Source organism: Scyliorhinus canicula, chromosome 16 (assembly GCF_902713615.1).
Source record: "Scyliorhinus canicula chromosome 16, sScyCan1.1, whole genome shotgun sequence".
Classification (NCBI taxonomy): domain Eukaryota; kingdom Metazoa; phylum Chordata; class Chondrichthyes; order Carcharhiniformes; family Scyliorhinidae; genus Scyliorhinus; species Scyliorhinus canicula.
The window spans coordinates 112,462,222-112,485,813 of record NC_052161.1 but is presented as its reverse complement, the minus strand read 5'-3'; the positions used below and the strand labels follow the sequence as shown (position 1 = coordinate 112,485,813).

General features: G+C 42.3%; 1 protein-coding gene across 1 annotated transcript in view; it reads right to left on the bottom strand.

Moving 5' to 3' along the window:
• vps13d (vacuolar protein sorting 13 homolog D) overlaps positions 1-23,592 on the bottom strand; it is a 302,778-nt gene that overhangs the window by 187,625 nt on the left and 91,561 nt on the right. The window contains 6 exon segments of the mRNA XM_038821608.1: positions 703-915; positions 2,190-2,305; positions 4,700-4,871; positions 7,385-7,595; positions 8,804-9,044; positions 20,473-20,655. Coding sequence (XP_038677536.1) covers positions 703-915; positions 2,190-2,305; positions 4,700-4,871; positions 7,385-7,595; positions 8,804-9,044; positions 20,473-20,655 — 1,136 coding nt within the window.

Genomic DNA, 23,592 nt, shown 5'->3' with positions numbered 1-23,592 from the left:
CATGGAATTCACAACAGGCAAGGTGTCAGTCCACCCGGCAAGATTCAGTTAAATGCATTATCTATAACATCCTCATATTCTTTTGGATATTTCCAATTATTTTTCTCTTTCTCCTCAGAATGTAAGGCTGTTCTTTGCATCGATTACTTAAAATGAAGATTAACTGTCCAAATGAATATTCTTCCAGACTACTGACCTGCTACCCAGAACGCTAGTGAGGCTCTATCATTAAGACAATGTTGATATGATCATTTTTCCTCTGTTCTCAAGGTAGAATCTTAGTTTATCTACCAGCTTAATGAAGAAATAATAATCTTTACCAGTCACATTTACCATGACCATGGGCTTCAACCATGAATAACAGATAGGCAAGCATGTATTTCCATTTTGTGGTGAGTTATGATGACTACAAGCACTGAAACAATAGTTTCCTTGGTACTGGCTGTGACCTTTGCATTTTGTAGCCCCTCTCCCATTTTCTTTACTGCTCTCTTGGAGATGCTAACTTTTGCAGGGGTACTGTTCAATGACAGCTGTTCAGCCCCTCCAGCAACTGGCCAAATTAACTTCCTTTCCGATGTAAGCTTGAACAATGATACAGATACTGTACTTGTAAGGTATGCACAGACTTTTGGAAATGGTCACCAGTATTAGTCAGTATTTGAGGCTACTCAATGCTGCAACTGCTAAACTGTTTCACACCTGTAATGCAGTTCCATCTGCAGAGAGGCTTGGTTGCTACTGCTCTTTGATGCATCCAAAATGCATCTAAATACATTCGGTTTGGTGTCTGGGTTCATTGTTTGTCCGGTGCTTCGGGTGTCGTATGCCATCATTGAGTGAGAGACCAGATTTACGGACTTTGTTGTGTTTGAAAAGCTCTCATACAGCAGCTTTGACTTTTTGAAATCAAACCTTGAAAGGAAATAGCTAAGTTAATACAGAAACAAAACAGAAATTAATTTAGAATGCATAGAATACATGATTCACAAAGGGAATATATTTAGTTATTAAAAATATTGCATTTTTACTCCCTGTTATAGAACTTCATTTTTTCATTACTCATTCCTGCACCCATACTTATAATGGAAACTGCTTGCATAAACTTGTCATGCAATTGCATCCTCCGACCCATGGTGGTGCTAAAGCACCTCAAGTTTGCACCTCCGTTTCTCTACTTATTTTGCAGTCAGTTCGCTGCACCCCTGATTAGGCCATGCTTGCCTCCTGGCTCGCCACTATTTATTGCTTTCAAAAGCACACTAGAGTGTTACAGTCGGGGCTTACATTGCAACAAACTTCACTGCCTTGTTTCCCAAATTCTATTCAGATTTACCATTCAATAAGAATAATCAAAACATAGAAAAAAGTATTACATAACAAAATGGACAGATTGGACAATTTTAAGCTCTCTAACTCTTCACCCAAAGACTACACTTTATCTTGCTTCAATATGGGCAAGACTACCAAACAACAATCTGCTAATCAATTATATGAAATGTAGGATGGATGGCAGATTATTAACATTCCCTCTGACTACAAGGAGAAAAATTTGTTTCTTCGCTGGGTGTAGGGACTCAACAGGCTCTAATCAATCTGAGAAGCCAAAAGCTCAAGTTCACAGCGTAAAACTGGTCACAATTCAGTACAAAATAAAAAAACTGCCAATGTTACACACAAGCTATAGAATGGCATTTGTGGGGAAGGGAATCTGGAGCAGTACTAAATTGGGATTATTGCTATGTGCCAAGACAAAGCTCTTTCAAAACAAAACTCTGTTGGCTGCACTCCTGATCAAGGTTGCCAATTTTGCAGTTGCCAAAGCCAGGCTTCAAATCCCAGCCCTTGCCCTCCCTTCTCATTCCCCTCTATTCATTTCTTTCGAAGCATGTTCTTGTAACACTGGGATTGAGGTTTATCATTTCACCAAAACGATCACCAATGCCATGTGAAATAAATAAAGATCATTCCCCCAGGGCTTTGGGGATAACAAAGGAGGGGGGATGGAAGGAAAGGTAAGTATGATGGGTGGATGGTCATGCTGGGTTCTTTATATGCACCATCTAAGTGCTGCCTACAGAGCAGCAAAGGTCCTCAGAGACAGTGACCTACATTGTCAGAGCCATGGAGCACAAAATAAAAAAAGCACACTGCAGGAGAGATGCATACATGTGAATATCTGTCAATACCTTGCCAGAGAACAACTGCTTGTGTTCTTGCCCTTTGACTCCAGCAGCTCCAAGCTAACGTTCATCATATCAATCAGAAAGGACATGTTTGTGTATACTTCTCCAGTAAGGACTGTCTAAGAGGGATAGAATAAAAAAAATTAAATAAATCAAATGCCTGAACAGAAAATACTAGCCAAAAATATCTATACCCAGTAACAATTTTAAACAAAATGACATGTTCAAACATTCATGCTGTAATGGGTCATAGTTTGCTGTGATGGGGTAATTAATGGTGCCTGTCGTTAGTTAGACTTCCCCTTTCACATTTAGGTTCCAAAACCTTTTACGTGGTAAGTTGCTGTAAGTTCAAAATGATATTCTTGCAGTGCTAGATCACAGGGCAAGCAACTGTGAACCCTTTCAATCAATTAAATAGAACGATTGTGAAATTAACAGCTCAAGGACTGAGGAACTATAAATTAGAGTAAATTCAATGTCAAACTGGGTGCAAAGAGAAATAAAGGGAGAAAAGGAAATAATGCAGTAAGATGGAGAAAGAAATCGGAGACAGAAAGGAAAAGGTTAACCTCATATTTTTAAAATCTCAAACAAGAAAAGTCCGAAGGAATGAGGCTCTAACTTGTAATAGCTAATTTTCAGAGCAAGAGAAAGTTGGCTGTTAGTAATTAATACTTCTCAAATGCTTAAACATTAAGCAGGCACTTCAACCAAAATGAACAAGATTTAACTTTACGTGGCAAACTTATTTCATTTTAATGCACAAATACAACAAATCTCTTTCAATAATGATGCAGAAAAATGTAATTTTTGCAATGTTAATGGTAGAGCAGTACAACTAACTTTCGGTTATGAGTTTAATCATGCAAATGCAACTTGCTTGAACAAATAATTGCCAATGTAATCTGCCTTACTGTTATTTTGACTGCAAATTGTGGGTCACGTTGTGAAACCATCCCAGTTTCCTTGGCTGTCAGTTAAGGCACTTATTAGGAGTGCTTCTTGTAGGAAAGCATGGAAATCAGTCTTGTTAAAGGCACTGACTTGGACATGGCAGCAAAATTCCTGTTCACACACGAGCAGAGAATGATGCATGGTTGTAATGAACTCCAATTGGCTTTATTGGTTGGCCAATTGGAGTATGAGCTCCCTCAATGATAGCTCATTGAGGGGGCCTATATAAGCACCTGTGTAGGCTTTGTGAGCCAGTCTTAAGTTGACTGGACTGCTAGCAGCACTGTTTGTAGCTGCTCCTGTAATATCGTTATTTTAAATAAATATTGGTGTGGTGACGGAACTCCTGCCTCCCGTGGATTACTACAATGGTACAAGAGAAAAAATTAAGAGGGGGAAAGGATGAATTTCTATATTTTCTAATGAGTATGACAAAAGATTTTCAGTGAGTTAAACTGTAGTCTTCCGCCCCGGAGCCTACTTTAAATCCAGATCAGAGTAATAGATAGAACAAAAGGTTCCCGCATCTGCAAGAATTCTGTGTGAAATGAGTTTGATTCCACAGGGCAAAACTGTTTAATTTGACACTAATTGGCAATCTCACTTTGCAAGGCTACCAGATGTGGGAAATAGGAATATGTCACACTGGAAGAGTAGTGATTTTTTTTTAAAGGTTAGGACTGAGGTACATTGGTAGCACAGAAATCAGCAGCTTTACACTGCATGCATCTGTCTCAGTGACATGGGGGTGCTTGACACAGATATTAGTTGTCCAATATCGGAAAATGTCCCTTTTCCCCAGGACTTACATTCCTCAGAAATCTACAAACCAATAGATTGTCCAACAACTGTTCAGCATTCCTTGCATCTTAAGTATGCCTTAAAGCAGTCATTACAATTAGTAACGAGGCTGAGTGCAAATGTAGAGTTTCAACTCATTTAACAACGGTAAATTTACAGAAATTGGCCTGGCTTTTCAGTACCAGATTGCTAATGGCTGATTTTGAACTATAAATGGATAATTTAATAACCAAGCTGTGCATACCCTGCCACACCCGACAATTAGGCAAGTACTGTCAGGAAAGCTCAACAGCAGATATGAACAGAACGAAATATACTACAAATAGAACCCCCTGCGAATTACTTCAAAACCCAAAACTTCAGCAGCTTACTTTACAATTAACCACTCATTTATTTGCCTTCTGCCAATTTTCAAGGTATCTATTAACCGTCAATGGTCTTCTGTACAACTAGGCTGAGCAAGATAAAAAGGAGAGGAGAGGAGGGAAGAGGTCAAAAAGAAGAGAAAAAGCCAGGATGCAGGATAGCTGAAGACATTTCAGGGTGAGGAACATTTAACGTGAAACACCCCAGAATCATATTTCATTCATATATACTTTACACATATTACTCAGTAGAACCAATGCAACATTCAGCAATTGGGAAAAAAATGTCTGCGTCCACAATGCAATGATGCTCTCAACAACAAAATCTCTCAACCCTGGTCAATTAACTCCTCTAAATATTACCATGCAATGCTATTTTCCCACACTTACATGTATGCTGGGGTCCTGCAAGTCAAACGGTCTCATGAATTCTTCAATGGGTTCCCCCAAGTTGTTTTGAATTAATCCATGAATCAATTTGTATTTATTAAGATCCAGAGAGCAGTGTACCGATGACAGACTACCATGGATAGCCACATCAGGGACAGTATGGCTTATCTCCCTAAAGCAAAAGATATACAGTCATGAGGCAATACAGTGCAGCCAACAGAAATATTTCATACAGTGCAGCTCCACAATTGAGGTTTAAACCAAAAATGTGAAATGGGTTGTTTGAAAAATCAGGTCTTGTATTGTTTTCTTCTCAGAGTTTAACCTACCCGTCAACTTGCTAAGATAGAGGGCAGCACAGTGGCACAGAGGTTTAGCCCTGCTGCCTCACGGCGCTGAGGTCCCAGGTTCAATCCCGGCTCTGGGTCACTGTCCGTGTGGAGTTTGCACATTCTCCCTGTGTTTGCGTGGGTTTCGCCCCCACAACCCAAAGATGTGTAGGTTAGGTGGATTGGCCACGCTAAATTGCCCCTTAATTGGAAAAAATTAATTGGGTACTCTAAATTTAAAAAAAAAAAAAAAAAAAACTTGCTAAGATAGGTAAGCAGCCTTTCAGATAAAAAAAATTTCAAGTTTCTCCTTGACCCTGGAATTTAATCGATCAATGCTCCTGAAGGGCAGCATGGCGGCGCAGTGGTTAGCCCTGCTGCTTCACGGCGCCGAGGTCCTGGGTTCGATCCCGGCTCTGGGTTACTGTCTGTGTGCAGTTTGCACATTCTCCCCGTGTTTGCGTCGGTTTCGCCCCCACAACTCAAAGATGTGCAAGGTAGGTGGGGATTGGCCACGCTAAATTGCCCCTTAATTAGAAAAAATAAATTGTGTATTCTAAATTTTTTTTTAAATTAATGCTCCTGAAAATAAAAAATACACTGGGCCTGATTTTAACCCATTCAAAGCCCACCTATTTGTTCAGAGTTCATATCAGACCTGTTGTTCTCCCTATAGAGAGTTATGTCTATTTTTATCACCTGCAACCCCATTCATTTCTCAACCGTTGCTCTGTAATTCTCCCTGTTCCTCTTTAAATGTGCTATGTCAGGGACAGGTGCAGCAGCCGTCCAATAGCGCCATCTGTGACTCTGAGCTTCTGTCAACTGCTTTTCCCCACCATTTAAGCTATGTGGATCACTTCTAATATTTTAACACTCAAAATAACTGCATCAGTCACTACATTATGCCTGCAGGAGTCTGTTTAAAAACGTGCCACTCTTAATATTTATACAATTACTGTATAAATATTCCTGTTCATGGAGAATTCCATGTGCAGTATGCAAAACAAGAATGTTTCACAGTAGTCTTGCATAAGGATTTTAGTAAAACAATGATGTATCCAACATTCTGCATTTCACCAACTTGAACTGTGGAAAAACACCCAGTAAAACATTTATATATTTTGTCTTTCCAAATGTGAGTTGTGTCTGAAAGGCTGTATGGAGTCTATAACATTATAATGAACTAATATTGGTGGCTGTAGAATTGTTACTGGTGCTGTGAACAGTCGGAGGTTGCAAAGATAAGCAGAGGTGAGGTGGACCATTGAGCCGATCCAGCTTATTCTTTCATGCAAGTATGAGAAGTGTGGGCATTTTTGACTGGGCCTAACAAGATTAATGGGTAATGTGGTAGAGTTCCTCTGGATTATGAAGGATGGGTGGCACGGTGGCGTAATGGTTAGCACTGCTGCCTCGTGACGCTGAGGAAATGGGGTCGATCCCGACCCTAGTTCACTGCGCATGTGGAGTTTGCGCATTCTCTCCATGGCTGCGTGGGTCTCACTCCCATAACCCAAAGATGTGAAGGGTAGGTGGATTGGCCATGTTAAATTGTCTCTTAATTGGAAATTTTAAAAATGATTATGAAGGCTTAAGGTATAGAGCTTCGACTGGTTCGCAAGAAAGTAATGAGGGAACAATCAATATAATTACAAGAATAACTTATGGGGAGGTTATGATAAATGATTTGCAGGACAATGGTTACCAATGTAGGTTTTTTGGTTACAATGTAGGTTTTTTGGCACAGCCCATAAATTTGCTAAAAAGGAATGAGATAATTACATTCAAAATTATTAAAGGCTATGGGGAGGAGGAGGTCTGGAGTTAGGTTAGGTTGTTCATGTGGCGAGAAACACGAGCTTAAGTTGATGGGACGAATGTCTATTTATGACAGAACAATAACTATGTCCTCCCAAGTGACTCAAATTTTTGCTTCCAATTTTCTATCCAAGTCCATTCCACATAATAATCAGTGAAGAAATGCTTCTTGACATTAGTTTTAATTTTGCCACTAACTTCTCCATTTTATATAACTTTCTCTATTTTAAATATCTTGCATTCCTCCGTAACATCCCCTCTCCCATGCAAGGCTAATGAAATTCCAGACGTTCAACTTGCCCTCATAATTCAAACCTCTCACTGAACTATCACAGAAGGTGCATTCGATGCTTTAAAATGCAATTGAAGACTTGAGTGACATTTTCCTGCTGCTAATTGGTGGCAACACACCAAACTAAGTATCATATAAAATTCAAAAAGACAAAAATGTACAGAAAGTCAAATGTAATTTTTTCTATCAACGAGATTGCTATTTTGAAGAGACTCAGCAGCCAGATGAATAGTAAACACTCACCTATCCAGGTTCCGCTCAACTTGCAGCTTCAGCCAGCACCGCTCCTTCAGCAGGTTCCCATCTACATGTCTCACCAGGTAAGATGGAAAAGACAAGTCTGAACCACAGCTCTCAGATCTTCCAGCAAGGTCTCTGGGATGCCTCTCTGCAGTGAAGATATCCATGTCCTGAAGATCAACCACGATACAGTCCAGTAGGCAGATATGTTCATCTGAAACAAAGATTTACATTGAGATCCCAAAAATATGAACATTGTATTTTGCTTTCCGAATAATAGGGGAGGCAATTCCTAATTCTGGCCAATGTCCCTGTAAACTAGGAAGATTTGACCCACCCACGTTTACAGAGGAACAACTTAGGACCAGTAATAGGCCATTCAGCTCTGCTCCACCATTGAATAAGATCATGACTGACCTACTTTCCTGTCTGGTACCTGAACACTCAACTCCCTTGTCCATCAAATATCTGCACAACTCAGCCTTGAATAAATTCAACGCCTCTGCTCCACTGCTTTCTGGGGAAGAGAATTCCATAGACTAACAACCTACTGAGAGAAAAAATATTCACCTCCTCTCCATCTTAAAAGGGAGATCACTCTCCTCAAATAAGTCTCTTATGTTTCAATAAGATCCATCTGTCATTCTTCTAAACACCAATGGGTATAGGCCCAACTTTTCTTCATTAGATAAATCCCTCATCCCAGAAATGAGTCAAGTGAACCTTCTCTGAATTGCCTCTAACGCAACTAAACCCTTTTCCAAATAATAGATCAAAACTGCACACACTATTCCAGATTCGATCTCACCAAGGCCTGTGCAACTGCAGTAAAACTCCCCTACTGTTATATTCAATTTTCCTTGCAATTATTACCAACATTTAATTTGCCTTCCTAATCCCATGCTGACCTGTATACTAGCTTTTTGTGGTCCCTGTACCAGTACATCCAGATCACACTGTACCACTCAGTTCTGCAGTCTCTCTCAATTTAACTAGTACACCGCTTTTCTATTCTTCGTCCCAAAGAGGACAAGTCACAATTTCCCACATTATACTCCATCTGCCATTTTCTCTCTCTCTCTCTCTCTCTCTCTCTCTTCCCCCCCCCCCCCCCCCCCCCCCCCCCCCCCCCCCCCCCCCACTCACTGGACTTGTCGATATCCCTTTGCAGACTCTCTACCTCCTTGACAACTTTATTGGCAAAGTTAGCAATCATTCAATCTTTTCAGCGAAATCATTGATATAGATTGTAAATAATTGAGGCCCCACCACTTGTCCCTGTTCCAGATTCTTTTCTGGAGCTAATATTTAAGTGAACAAGTTGAGCTTCTAGACTTTTTCACATTATAAATGTTCTCTCCAGCCTAGTTTCACCAGGTAAAGACAGCTTCCAAGAAAAAGTTTTGTAAATTGCTTTCTTACCCTCAGATTCCTGTAGCTCCACAATCTGTGGCTGGCCATGCTGCCTCTCTTGTGATTTGCAATGAGTGCTCGGTCCAGATTCAGTTTGCGGCTTATTAAGATTTGCTTTGTCAGATGAGCTGGCCCCAGTATTCAGTTTGTCTGGTCTGCAGGGAATGGACTGGGGATTGCCAGTGCTAGTTGCCGTTGTCTTCCGAGTGTATAGTGGGGTATCTTGAGGCAGAGGGGAGCTCTCAGGGTTCTGTCACAAAAAGGTCAAATGCTATCAGAAAGCAGAAGAGCTAAACATGGTATTTTAAAACTGCACAACCTTGCAATGAAAGGTTTACAATATGTAATTCAAATACAGTACTGAAAAATTATGGAGAGTACCGCTAACCTGTATATTTGGCACCTGTGCAGTGGTGGAGACACATGTGAATTCCCCACGCCCATGCATCCCCCCCACCATAAACCACAACATTAGTTTTGTGGAGGGCATTTAGTGCAGTAAAATGCCGAGTGTCTCCCATAAGTAGAGACGAGAGAGAGAGAGACTCTATTTCCCGCTGAGCACAATCAAGTCTCCAGAGTGCCATTAGGCAGCAACATGGGACAATGTTGAACATTGATCATTTCAAACACAAATAGTGCCCAAGGCCAGAAAGACCCAAAAATGCAGGGAGGAGAGAGAGATTTCAGATGCGCACAAAATTTAAGAAGGATTAATGGCAACTTAATAGCAATGCATTTTCTCTGCCTACTTACATAGCACACAAAATGACTTTTGGAGGGACTCATTCAGTATCTAACCCTTTAGGATGGAAATGTAAAATAGGAAAGAGAGGGGATCGTGAGATTAATTATTAAAATTTCAGTAGTTTGGTACAGAGAAAGCATCTCACGACTTTCATACAAGAAATTCAGATCATTCCCAATGTACTAATTGTGGAATTAGAATTTAACAAGTTTGCCATATCTCTTTCTCTTCCTAGGTAAAGCTATGCTGCCACTTCTGTGTTTGTTGCAAATAATTTGGACTCGGGGGTACTAAACAGATTCCAGACAGGCTCAGTGTGGCACACATAACATCACTTCACATCAATGTGCCAAATCGATTTTTAAAAGCACCCAGTGATCTCCTGGGCATTGTAAAACCTGAAGCAGATGCTTCGATCCACATTCTCAAAATATACATGTTTCTAATACAGTACAAGAGCCTCGTGGATGTGACAGCTGCATTTGCAGGTCGGTAGAGCAAGGTTTGCTGTAGTAATAACGCTGTCACTATTTTTCGGAGGTTGGCAGTGAGTGATCGCAGAAGAATGTTTCATTGGTTTTGAATGAGTATCCCACAAGGCATGTTTTATTTAGATTTTGCTTATGTGAAATGAAAGAAATACGATAAAAATGTCAAGAGTTAGGATTGATCACTTGAGCTGGTTGGAATTTTGGAGATGAAATAAAATATTACAAATTCTGAAAATCATGTAAAATATAAAACGGTACATTCTTTCATTTTTCGATTCAGTCAAGGGATGTGGGCATTGCTGTCAAGACCAACATTTATTCTCTATCGCATTCCTCATCATTATATGGGGCCAGTTTAGCACAGGGCTAAAGAGCTGGCTTTGAAAGCAGACCCAGGCAGGCCAGCAGCACGGTTCAATTCCCTTACCAGCCTCCCTGAAAGGCGCCGGAATGTGGCGACTAGGGGCTTTTCACAGTAATTTCATTTGAAGCCTACTTGTGACAAGAAGCCATTTTCATTTCATTGTCCAGTGCTAGAAAGGGTGAGAACAGGACTGCGGTCAATGGTGTTGACGGTTGTGCAGTGGTTAGCACTGTTGTCTCATGGCACCAAGGAAGGCGGTGGTATAGCGGTATTGTTACTGGACTAGTAATCCAGAGACCCAGAGTACTCTGGGGTCCCAGGTTCAAATCCCGTCACTGCAGATGATGAAATGTGAATTCAATAAAAATCTGGAATTAAGAATCTAGTGGTGACCATTGTCGATTATCGTAAAAACTCATTTGGTTCACTAATGTCCTTTAGGGAAGGAAATCTGTCAACGTTATCTGGTCTGGCCTATTTGTGACTCCAGACACACAGCAAATTTTGTTGACTCTTAACTGCCCCTCAAGGGCAATTAGGGATGGGCATTAAATGCTGGCAAAGCCTGCGACACCCATGTCCCATGAACAAATAATTTTTTTAAAAACAGGTTCGATCCCAGCCCTGGGTCACTGCCATGGGTCTCACCCCCACAATCCCAAGATGTGCAGGATAGGTGGATTGGCCACACTAAATTGCCCCTTAATTAGAAAAAGATTTTAAAAATTGTTGCCATTCACAGTCCAAGAACCTGCTAACACCTGCTGCTTATGCACTTCACTGGAAAATTGCAGCAGGCCAAGAACAGACATGTGGGCATGGGAGCAGGGTCTTTTGTTAAAATGGCAAGCAACAGGAAGGTCAGGATCCTGAATGCGCACAGACCGAAGATGCTCAGCAAAGCGATCACCCAGTCTGCGTTTGGTCTCTCCGATATAGAGGAGACCACATTGGGAGCAGCGAATGCAATAGACCAGATTGAAAGAGGCAACACAAACTGGAGGAACAACATCTCATCTTCCGGTTAGGCACGCTACAGCTTTCCGGCCTGAACATCGAATTCAACAACTTCAGATGATCAGCCCCATCTCAACCCATTTGTTTTCATTTCATTTTAACTGTCTTTTACCATTTCTTTCTTTCCTGCACCTTTCTCCTCTTTGCTTCCCCCTTCCCCTCCCCCCACACCTACAGTTCATCCTCTGATGTTAGTTTCCCTGCTGTTTTACCTTTCACATCTTTTGTCCTCTCTAGGGACTGCCATTAGCACTCTTTCCCCTTGGTATCTGGGGCCATTAGCACCCGGTTTCCCTGGGTTTCTGAGGCTATGGCTCATCTTTCATTCTCACTCCACAGTATTTCCCACTCCCTCTGTCTGTTAGCTTTGACAAAGAGTCATCGGACTCGAAACATTAGCTCTTTTCTCTCCCTTCAGATGCTGCCAGACTTGCTGAGATTTTCCAGCATTTTCCCTTCCATTGTAAGACTTCTTACTGTGCTCACCCCAACGTCGGCAGCTCCACATCATGGCCCTTAAGTGGTGGTAGTGTGCTGCCTCTTGAACCGGCAGTTAGTACAATAGGCGGCATGGTGGTATAATGGTTAGCACAGTTGCTTCACAGTGCCAGCTTGGGTCACTGTCTGTGCCGAGTCTGCATGTTCTCCCCGTGTCTGCGTGGGTTTCCTCCGGGTGCTTCGGTTTCCTCCCACAAGTCTCGAAAGATGTGCTGTTAGGTGAATTTGACATTCTGAATTCTCCCTCAGTGTACCCGAACAGGCGCCGGAATTTGGCGACTAGGGGGTTTTCACAGTAACTTCATTGCAGTGTTAATGTAAGCTTACTTGTGAAAATAATAAAGATTATTAGTTCATGTGATGTAGGAATACCCACAGTGCTGTAGGAATTTGCCCCACCAACAGTGAAGAAATGGCAATATAGTTCCATGTCAGCATGGCGTGTGTCCTCGAGGGAACTTGTAGATGGCGATGTTCCCATACACCTGCCCTGCTTGTCCTTCTACTGGGTAGAGGTCGTGGGCTTGGAACATGCAGTCGAATGAGCCTTGGCGAGGTGCTGCACTTCATCTTGTATATGATATACACTGCTGCTTCTGTGCATTGGTGGCGAACGGAGTCAATGTTTAAGGTAGTGGATGGGGTCCCAATCAGGTGAGCTGCTTTGTCCTGGATGATATTGACCTCAGAGTGTTGTTGGAGCTGAACACATTCAGGCAAGTGAGTATTCCATCACACTCCTGAATTGTGCTTTGTAGATGGTGGACATGCTTTGGGGAGTCAGGAGGTGAGTTACACTCTGCAGAAATCCCAGTCTCTGAAAGCTCTTGCAGCCACTGTATTTATATGGCTGATCCTGCTCAGTTTCTGGTTAATGGTAGCCCACAGGATGTTAATCGTGTAATGCCATTGAATGTCATGGGGAGATGATTAGATTCTCTCTTGTTGGAGATGGGCATTGGCTTGTACTTGAGTGGTGCGAATGTTACTTGCTATGGACTGCTTGAGTATCTGAGTCATTACAAATGGCGCTGAACATCGTGCAATCATCAGTAAACATCCTCAATTCTGATCTTGTGATGGACGGAAGGCCACTAATGAAACAGTTGAAGATGATTGGGCCTAAGACACTAACCTGAGGAACTCCTGCAGTGATGCCCCAGGACTGAGATGACTGATCTCCAACAACCACAACCATTTTCCTTTGTGCTGGGTATTGCTTCAGACAGTTGAGAGATTTTCCCTATTCTCATCGCCTTTAGTTTTGCTAGGGCTCCTCGATGCCACACTTGGTTAAATGGTGCCTTGATGTCAATGGTAATGGTAGAGTGGGGGGTATGCCAGGCCATGAGGTTACAGATTGGGATTGTATACAATTCTGCTGCTGATTGCCCACAGCGCCTCATGGATGTCTAGCTTAGAGTTGCTAGAGCTTTTCGTAATCTATCCCATTCAGCAGGGTGGTAGTATCACACAACATGATGGAAGGTATCCTCAGTGTGAAGAAGGTACTTTGCCTCCACAAGGACTGTGCAGTAGTCATTCCTACCAATACTGTCATGGACAGATGCATCTACGACAGGTAGATTGACGAGGGCAAGATCAAGTCAGGTTTTCTCTCTTATTGGTTCCCTCACCACGTGCCAAAGACTCAGTCTAGCAGTTATGTCCTTTATGATGCAGCCAGCCCAATCTGTACTGGTGCTACTGTGCCATCCTTGGCGATGGACATTGAAGTCGCCTCATTCTTTACCCTTGCCACTTCAGTGCTTCCTCCAAGTGGTGTTTGGCATGGATGATGACTGAACCTTTAGCTGAAGGGGTGGATGGTAACCAGCAATAGGTTTTCTGATCCATGTTTGACCTGATGCCAGAATTGATGTTCAGGACTCCCAAGACAGCTCCCTCCTGACTGCGTACCACTGTGCTGCTAACAACTCTGGTGGATCTGTCCAATCGCTGATACAAGATATATCCAGGAATGGTGATGGTGGCGTCTGGGACATTGTCTGTATGGTATGATTCTATGCGAGTATAACTATGTCAGGCTATTGCTTGACTAATCTTCCCAATTATGGTACAAGTCCCAGATGTTAGTAAAGAAACATTTACAGGATTGACAGGGCTGGGTGTGCTGTTGTCATTTCCGGTGCATAGGTCGATGCTGAGTGGTCGGTCCGGTTTTTGTCGAGGTTTGATATGACTGGGTGACTTGCTCTGCCATTTCAGAGAGCACTTAAGAGTCAACCACATTGTTGTGGCCAGACCAGGTAAGGATGGCAGATTACCTTCCCTGAAGAATAAAATGGGTTTTAATGACAATTGTGTTGTGGTCACCATTAGACTAGATTTTAATTCCAGGTTAATTAGCTGAATTTAAATTCCACCAGTGGTCGTGGTGGGATTTGAACTTGTGTCCCCAGAGCATTGGCATGGGCCACTGGATTGCTAGTTCAGTGACATTACCACTACGTCACCTCCACCTCATCATCAGTCACAAGAACCGGAATATGATACTGTACTCTTAATTTCAGACAGTTCATTTTTAAAAATAAATTTAGAGTACCCAATTATTTTTTTTTCCCAATTAAGGGGCAATTTAGCACGGCTAATCCACTTACCTTGCACATCTTTGGGGTGAAACCCACAGATATGGGGAGAATATGCAAACTCCACACAGACAGTGACCCGTGGCAGGGATCGAACCCGGGTCCTCAGCGCCGTAGGCAGCAGTGCTAACTACTGCATTACTGTGCTGCCCTATTTCAGACAGTTCATATTGAGAAGGACAAATAATGTGTTCCTGCAATTTTCTCTCTTAAAATAACTGAGTTTCATGCTAGGGGAGTAATGACAGGTATTAGTCCAGTTTTGTAGCCAGTGGCATTCTTCAGTAGATTAGTGTGAAATTATTTTAAACTACTGGACTGTTCCTACTTTAGAATGAATTGACAGGGTGTCAATGAGCTCATTCAGTAGCTGTAAAACCATAATCCCATCCCTGACCAGTCAGGTCTACTGAAAGGCTTGCATTACAGCATTAAATTCTGACTAAAATGAGTTAGACTTTGTAGGGTCAGTAGATACTTATTTCAGTATACAATTAATGCACAATAAAAGCATAGTGTCCAAATGAGTTAAACTAGTAAATTTGCATTTCAAATCTTTATGATAGTTTGGGGCTGGCAGCTGCAAAGGAACTGTCAGGCCACCTTCAAAAAGAAAAAAAATTACAAGTGAACCTGTTCCCTTATATCCACAAAAGACCGTGAAATGCCGAGCAGACTGGAGAACATTAGTTTTTTTTTAAAACAACCTGAATGCCACCTTTAAAAAGGGCATTGCTGATATCTAGGATGTCTGCCAGAGTCACCTGACATTTGTAACTGCAAGTTAGCCAACCTTCTGGAGCAACCTAAAATGGATGACAAAGGACATGCCCACAACATGCGGAATGTCACACCTACCATTGTCAGGACTGACCCCAAAACAATAAGGACAAGTCCTCAGACTTTCTGACTCCAGATCTGGTAGGTAACAAAGGAGAGCTAACAAAACTGAATATGCACAAGGAAATGGTAAGGACCTCTATCTGCCTCTGTTATAAGTCAATGGTACTGATTGTGGGTGGTGGAAGCTCCTTTGTTAATATGAACAGACAATCAATTGTTTTGTATCAAGGGCTAATGTATAATGACGTTGATTTTTGTAAACTTTTTATTATAAAGTTCTGCTTGCTTTGGAGCAGTCAGCAGAAGTCACAACGGAAGAAACAAAACTGCAAAAACCAGGCTGTAACATATGGCCTTTACGGAGCCAGAAGGCTTAAAGGCCTCATTGAAACCTGGCAAAGGAAACTGGACCTCTGGCTCCAAGAATTACCGAAGCTGTCTTATTCTGAAGAAACTTCATGGGATCCTGTCGTCAGCTATCTAGACTTGTCTGAACTTTAACTCTAGGTGGACAAGGTCCCCCCCTCCCACTGGACTTTCGCAATCTGAGGATTTTAGTTGTCACTGTTCAGCACGTCACTGATTATATACCTACAACTGAAACATGCTCAGGAATGACACGGCAGATGTAAGTATGCAATGGCGGGAAGGCACACACAAAATTCAAGTTAGAATATTTCAGGTTTGTTTGGCCAGCTGTACATCCTACAATACAGAAGTGTAAGTTCGTTGTGTTGTCATGTGGCTGTGTGCGCCGTGGGGTGCATGTGTTTGCCTGCATACATATGTATCCCACAAGGATATTTTCTGCACCCTCTTCATAAATTTCTTTCAATTTTTTCCAATTATGGGGCAATTTAGTGTGGCCAATCCAGCTATCCTGCACGTTTTTTGGGTCGTGGGGGTGAGACACGCGCAGACATGGGGGAATGTACAAACTCCACATGGACAGTGACTCGGGACCGGGATCGAATCCAGGTCCTCAGCGTCGTGATGCAGCAGTGCTAACCACTGCCTCACCCGTGCCATCCTACCTTCTACACAAACGTTGCCATCCAAGTGTCTCTTATGGCCACCAGATCTCTCACAATGCTTTACTGCCAATGGAATACTTCTGAAGTTTGGTCACTGCGAAAATGCAGCAGCAAATTTGAACACAGCAAACTCCCATAAACGGCAATATAGTTTTGACTGTATAATCTGCTTTTGTGATGATGATTGAGTAATAAATGTTGACTAGGACATTGGGATAACTTCTGGTCTTCTTCAAAATAGTGCCATAAGATCTTTCACATCCACCTGAGGGGGCAGATGGGGCCTCAGTTTAATATTTCATGTGAAAGATGCAAGAATCTCTGACAATGTACACTTCCTCAGCACTACAGTAGGGTCCTGGAGTGGGTCTTGAAAACTCACAATCTTGTAAGAATGTAACAACTTCCTCAGATATTTACCAGTTTAATTCTGCTGTAATAAACATGAAATACATTAGTTATCAGTTTGTGTATGCAATCCTAACTGTGGTATAAATAGAACAGTGATTAAGGTCCCAGGTTCGATCCCGGCTCTGGGTCACTGTCTGTGTGGAGTTTGCACATTCTCCTCGTGTTTGCGTGGGTTTTGCCCCCACAACCCAAAAGATGTGCAGGCTAGGTGGATTGGCCACACTAAATTGCCCCTTAATTGGAAAAAAAACTGAACTGGGTACTCTAAATTTAAAAAAAAACCCAAATTGAACAGTGATTAGCACTGCTGCCTCACAGCGCCATTGACCTGGGTTCAATTCCGGCCTCAGGTGACTGTGTGGAGTTTGCACATTCTCCCTGTGTCTGCATGGGTTTCCTCCGGGTACTCAGGATTTTTCCTAGTCCAAGGTGTGCAGGTTAGGTGAAGTGGCTATGCTAAATTGCCCCTTAGAATCAAACGGTTAAGTGGGGTTATGGGGGCAGGATGGGGGAAGTGGGCCTAGTTGGGGTGTTCTTTCAGAGGATCGGTGCACACCCAATGGGCCAAATGGCCTCCTTCTGCATTGTAGGGAATCTATGATGATGATAATATGTAGCAGGGCACTGATGTACACACACATCAAGCCCAATCAGAAAGAAGGTTTCCTTAACCCATTTGAGAGTAGGTTGAGCTGCATTGCTTTCCTGGCCAATTGGTTTACAAATAACTATGTAGGCATAGACTGTTTTGTGGTGACTGGATACAATTAATTATATTAATTTCACTGTAGTTGCATGGGATTGTGCACTATAATGATCCTCAAGGGTCATTCAATGCAAGATTAAGAACTATAAAGAACACAAAGCAATTTTCATGCAGGCATTTGAAACATGGGTCACAGGCAGTGCTTTCAGTCCACACTGGTGCAAGTTTCTTCTCATAACACATCACATGCAGAAACTAGGGTCAAACCAACTCGCACACACCCCTCTACAGATGCATTGGCTGTTGAAAGATCTGTGTTCATATACAAATCAAAGAGAGATATGCTTTTATCTATTCTTCTAGTTGGATAGAAACTCATTCACATGAATGCTGACACACACACAAACACTTCCTCTTACACACAAAGTGGGCACAAAAATAGTTTCTCAGATATATTTCCACCTTGAGCACTGGCACGTTTATAACCCATTTTCCCCCAACATTAAAAGACAGGAGTTACTGTTACCAACCCATTTTATTCTCAAAATTAAGGAGGTGCAAATATCCTCAACCAACCCACTCCAACTGAGGGCTGAGAAATGCGGTATTCTTCTTCACCTCATTCAACCCATGACTATCACGCACCAAATCCTAAAGCTGAATGTATCATTAAGGAATGTGAATCACCATTAGTGAATTTTCAGCATTTCAGATTTCATTTGAAGACCCTCACATTCATGCCCAAGTTTTATTTTTTTTAAACTGAAACCTGTGCCATTATTAAACACTCGGATATCCTTAGAGTATGCAAATGAGAACTATCTACTATACATAAATAAATAAATATATATATATATATAAATATATATATATCGACATATCATTTTCCATAAATGGAAACAGCTTGGAGGCACTTTGAAAAATGCATGAACACACAAACAAAGCTGCTATACTACCACATCACCTCTGCAAAAAACTTCCAAACAAACAGGTGATCTTGTCTGTGTACCTCCAGTAATGATGGGTCCTTGTATGAATTGGCGTGCAAAATCAAATTCTCCGAAGAAAAAAAGGGCAACAAAATGTAAATTTTCATAATATCACATGGCCAGCAGAAACGGATTAAAAATTCAACACTTTCAACTATGTAGTGAATGCAAAAGATTAAATGAATAGCGTGCTAGCTTCCTGCAGGAAGATCACTAGCAAAATTCTGAAGTCAATTATACATTTTGTCCAAGGTTCCTTTGAAGTTTGGAATTTACAATTACGACTTACTTTCCACTGCATTAAATACTAAATTAATGTGACTATCATGTAGGATATGTTTACACTGTACATGAGCAAAGTTTGAAGAGTATTTTCTGTACTGACGAGTGAGGACTCTGAATACTGGATAATGCAGTCTTTTGAACTCCTGTCACATAGGAAAAGCTCATTATCCAGACAGCCTCAAACCTGGGTCATGTACAGGATACGAGCGATTATCCTGACAACGCGGCCTCTACCTCAGGTCATGCACAGCCCATCAGTCACTACTCGATAGCATAGCTTAAATGCCAGCAAATGTGCAATTAACCTGACAACACAGCCCTGATTCAATACAGAATCACAAATCATTGTCAGTCTCAAGTCAGCTTTTGGATCACAGTCATTATCCTTACAAGACAGCCTGAAATCCAGATTACATATATACAAACTCATCCATTATCTTGACAATATCTTAAACCTGGAATATGCAGCAGAGACTCATTATCCTCACAGTATGGTCTCAGCCCCAGGTCAAACAGGAACCTAATTATCCTGCCAACACTGCCTCAATCTCAACTTTATCCTTGCATGTTTTTAATATAAAACCAAACTCTGCCTCAATAAGTAGAAGTGTAGGAGTTTTAAGCTATTAATTTTTTCCCTTTATTCTTCCTCTTTTCTGCTTTCTCATGAAACTACAGAATATTTTGAGGCCATGGTTCAACGAGCTACCTTGTCCAAAAGGGTATATTCCATTTGTGAGCTGAGAACATGAATATCAAAGGGTGTATGGCTAAGCAGGTGTCACAACTGAGCCTGTTACTGACCTCACCTAACATCAACCTCCCTACAATTTCTATCAGCAGATGTGTCTCTCTCTCTCGTCGCATCCAGCGTTGAATGCCATCTGCAGTATTCCAGCATGAACGGGGGAAGCACAAGTGAGAATCTCTGGCCTAGGTGGCTCTGTTATAGTCTGCTTTTGTCAACCAAGCTTTCAGGGATTTTTTTCCAATTAAGGGGCAATTTAGCATGGCCAATCCACCTACCCGGCACATCTTTGGGTTGTGGGGGGGGGGTAACCCATATAAACACAGGGAGAATGTGCAAACTCCACATAGCAGTGACCCAGAGCAAGGATCGAAACTGGGACCTCGGTGCCGTGAGGCAGTAGTGCTAACCACTGCACCACCATGCTGCCCCTTGAATCCAATTCATGGTCCCTGGAAACGCATGCCAGATCCGGGCATTACACCTTATCGCACGCTCATCTTAACCAAAAGGCCGAGAAGCGACTGGATCCTACGCTTTTAAACTTTCTCCCTAAACCTCACCAACCTGGTACTTCTCAGTCTTAAAAATGATGCAGAACTTATATTTGCAACCATGTTTCCAATCATCTTATTTAACTTGAACTCTTCCGTTTCCTCTCTATAACTACTCAGACCGTGACAAGATCAACGTGCAACAGTTGTTGACCAGCAAGTACTCCACAGTCTCCCGAACCATCACCCAATTTTCAAACACCGTGCTTCCTGCTCTTTAGTAAACAGTAGAAGGATGCAGTCTTCCTTCCATGCATGCATTTCCAGAACACACGCGGACATAACATGAGTGAAACTGGCAAAAAAAATATAACAGAACAAAAAAGGGACAAATCTCACCAGTTGGGGAAAAAAGACATGAACCGTGGTAATTGTTTCTACCTTGTCTTGCAGCGAGAAGGTACCCGGTGATCGAGCAAAAAAGAATTGGTTCTTCACTTTCAGTTTACCAAGATTTGCCACAATCAGCTGATTTGATTTGGAGCTTTCTGGGATCAGTAGGACTGGAGCGCCAGCCTCAATGTCGAGTAGGATCCGAGATGCTCTCTGGGCCCTGTCTCGCACCTAGAATCCATAAAGCAGATGAGAAGAGAAGATAAAGAGGATTAACCACTCTGTAAAGAAAAAAAAACCTAAAAACTTGGAATCTAGAAACGGAAGTAATAAAGTGGCAAATACACAGGTCAGTCAGCACCTGTAAAGAGGAAAAACAGGCTTATATTTGAGACATAACTTATCAGAACATTAATAGCCATTAACCCCTTTTACAGTATCTTCAACTAGTTTCACATATCATACTGTCTTATGAGCACTGAAAGGGTCGCTCTTATAAAGGATAGCTTGTGTTTTGCTTGGTCTTACTCACTAGTATTCAAATTACAGCCCATAGGCAAACATGCAATCTGCAAGCTCTGATAGCCTACCCCACAAAAGTCCAGATGTCTCAATTCCGATTACATACTGATTTGCCAAGTCTAAATTTCATGAGCTTAGAGCTGTGCAATGTTTCCCTTTACCGTTTTTGCCTCATTGCAGAATAATTCTAAAACAGAATACAATGATCTCTTGAGATAGAAAGCAATTAGTTGTTTTACGAGTACTGTGGCTACAAGAGGTCAGAGGCTGGGAATTCTATGGCAAGTAACTCAACTCCTGCCTCCCTAAAGTCTGTCCACAATCTACAAGGTACAAACCAGGAGTGTAATGACCATTTACACTTGATAAGGAAGGGGGTGAAAAGTTATCGGGGATCGGCAGGAATGTGGAGCTACAGTTAAAATCAGAATAGCCACAATCTTACTGAATGGTGGAGTAGACCTGAAGGGCTGAATGGCCTACTCCTGCTTCTAATTCATATGTTTGCATGTTGCCTAGATGAGTGCAGCTCCTACAAACCTCAAGAAGCACATCATGATCCAGAATAAAGCAGCCGTTTGATTAGAGCCCCATCTACTACCGTAAATATTTACTCCCACCACCACCGATACACAATGTGTAGCCTCCATCAGCCACTCATCAAGACACCTTCGACAGCACATTCCGAACCACAACCTCTATCACCTCAAAGGACAAGGGCAGCAGATGTATGGGAGTGCCACCATCTCATTCCCCCCTCAGTCATTCACCATCCTGACATGGAACTATATCGCCGTTCCTTCACCGTGGCTTGGTCAAAATCTTGGAACTCCTTTCCTAACAGCACTGAGTGTACCTACACCAAATGGACTGCAACGTTTCAAGAAGGCAGCACGGTGGCACAGTGGTTTAGCACAGTTGCTTCACAGCTCCAGGGTCCCAGGTTGGGTCACTGTTGTGCAGAGTCTGCATGTTCTCCCAGTGTCTGCGTGGGTTTCCTCCGCGTGCTCTGGTTTCCTCCCACAGTCCAAAGATGTGCAGGGTAGGTGGAGTGGCCACACTACCCTGAATTGGAAAACATTTTTAAAAGTAAAAAAAAGAAATAAAAACTCTTCAGCTCTCCAATTCTCAATTGTGCTGCATTGCTTCCTTCAATTTGGTCTACTGGATTCGCTGCTCCCAATGCGGTCTCTGCTACACAGGCTGCATGACAGCTTTGCGGAACATCTTCGCTTCAGCCTGCAAGCATAACACCAACCTTCCTGTTGCCTATCATTTTAGCTCAACCCCTTGCTCTCTTGCTCTCATGTCCATCCTTGGCCTAATGCGATGCCCAGTGAAGCCCAACATAAGCTGGAGGAACAGTACCTGATCTTCAGAGCAGGCACATTACAGCCCTCAGGGCTCAACACAGTTCACCAACTTTAGACTGTGGCCTTTCTCCTCCCATTTTAAATCCCTTTCAAAAAAAATCTCATACATTTGTTTCAATGGACTAACCCCCCGCCACACACCAGGCCAACTGACACCTGTTCTTAAGGTTGCTACATCTTGTTGCAATCTCTCCCAGCTAGTTTAATATCCATCACATTTCTCCCCCACCTTAATGCTGATGAGTCAGATGGACAGGACGGCATGGTGGCTCAGTGGTTAGCATTGCTGCCTCATGGCGCCAAGAACCTGGGTTCAATCCCAGCCCCGAGTCACAGCGCCTGTGGAGTTCGCACATTCTCCCCTTGTCTCCCCACAACCACAAAGATGTGCAGGGTAGGTGGATTGGCCACACTAAATTGCTCCTTAATTGGGGAAAAAAACTTTCTTAAAAAAAGAGTCAGATGGACTTGAAACATTAACTGTTTCTCTCTCCGTACAGATACTGCCAGGCCTGCCGTGGTTTTCCAGCATCCTCTGTTCGTGTTTCAGATTCCAGCATCTGCACTATTTTATTGTTTATCATTTTTGTTGATCCTTTTCGAATCCTCATACCTGCTGTTTCAGAATACTGATAGCAGCTGTTTGTAGAATTAACTGTAGATTCAAACAATATTGGAACTATACTTTCATTACTCCAGTCAGTAAGGATATCCAAAAACCTTTCTGCTACAACTTGCCTAATAGCATATCCTCACTCTATTTCAACATTTAAGGGCCTCACGGTAGCATGGTGGTTAGCATCAATGCTTCACAGCTCCAGGGTCCCAGGTTCGATTCCCGGCTGGGTCACTGTCTGTGTGGAGTCTGCACGTCCTCCCTGTGTGTGCGTGGGTTTCCTCCAGGTGCTCCGGTTTCCTCCCACAGTCCAAAGATGTGCGGGTTAGGTGGATTGGCCATTCTAAATTGCCCGTAGTGTAAGGTTAATGGGGGGATTGTTGGGATATGGGTTACGTGGGTTTAAGTAGGGTGATCATTGCTCGGCACAACATCGAGGGCCGAAGGGCCTGTTCTGTGCTGTACTGTTCTATGTTCTATGTTCTATTCTCTATTTGCCTCCAGATCTCTTTAAACACCATATTTCTCCTTAGGAAGTTCTATTTTCCTGTATTGCTTGCAAACTTCCAGATATTGTACTTTCAAAACCATTCAAAATTATTTTAAAAAACAAGGTCGCATTGAAAACTTGCTGCGCTATATGCAATTGAGAACTGT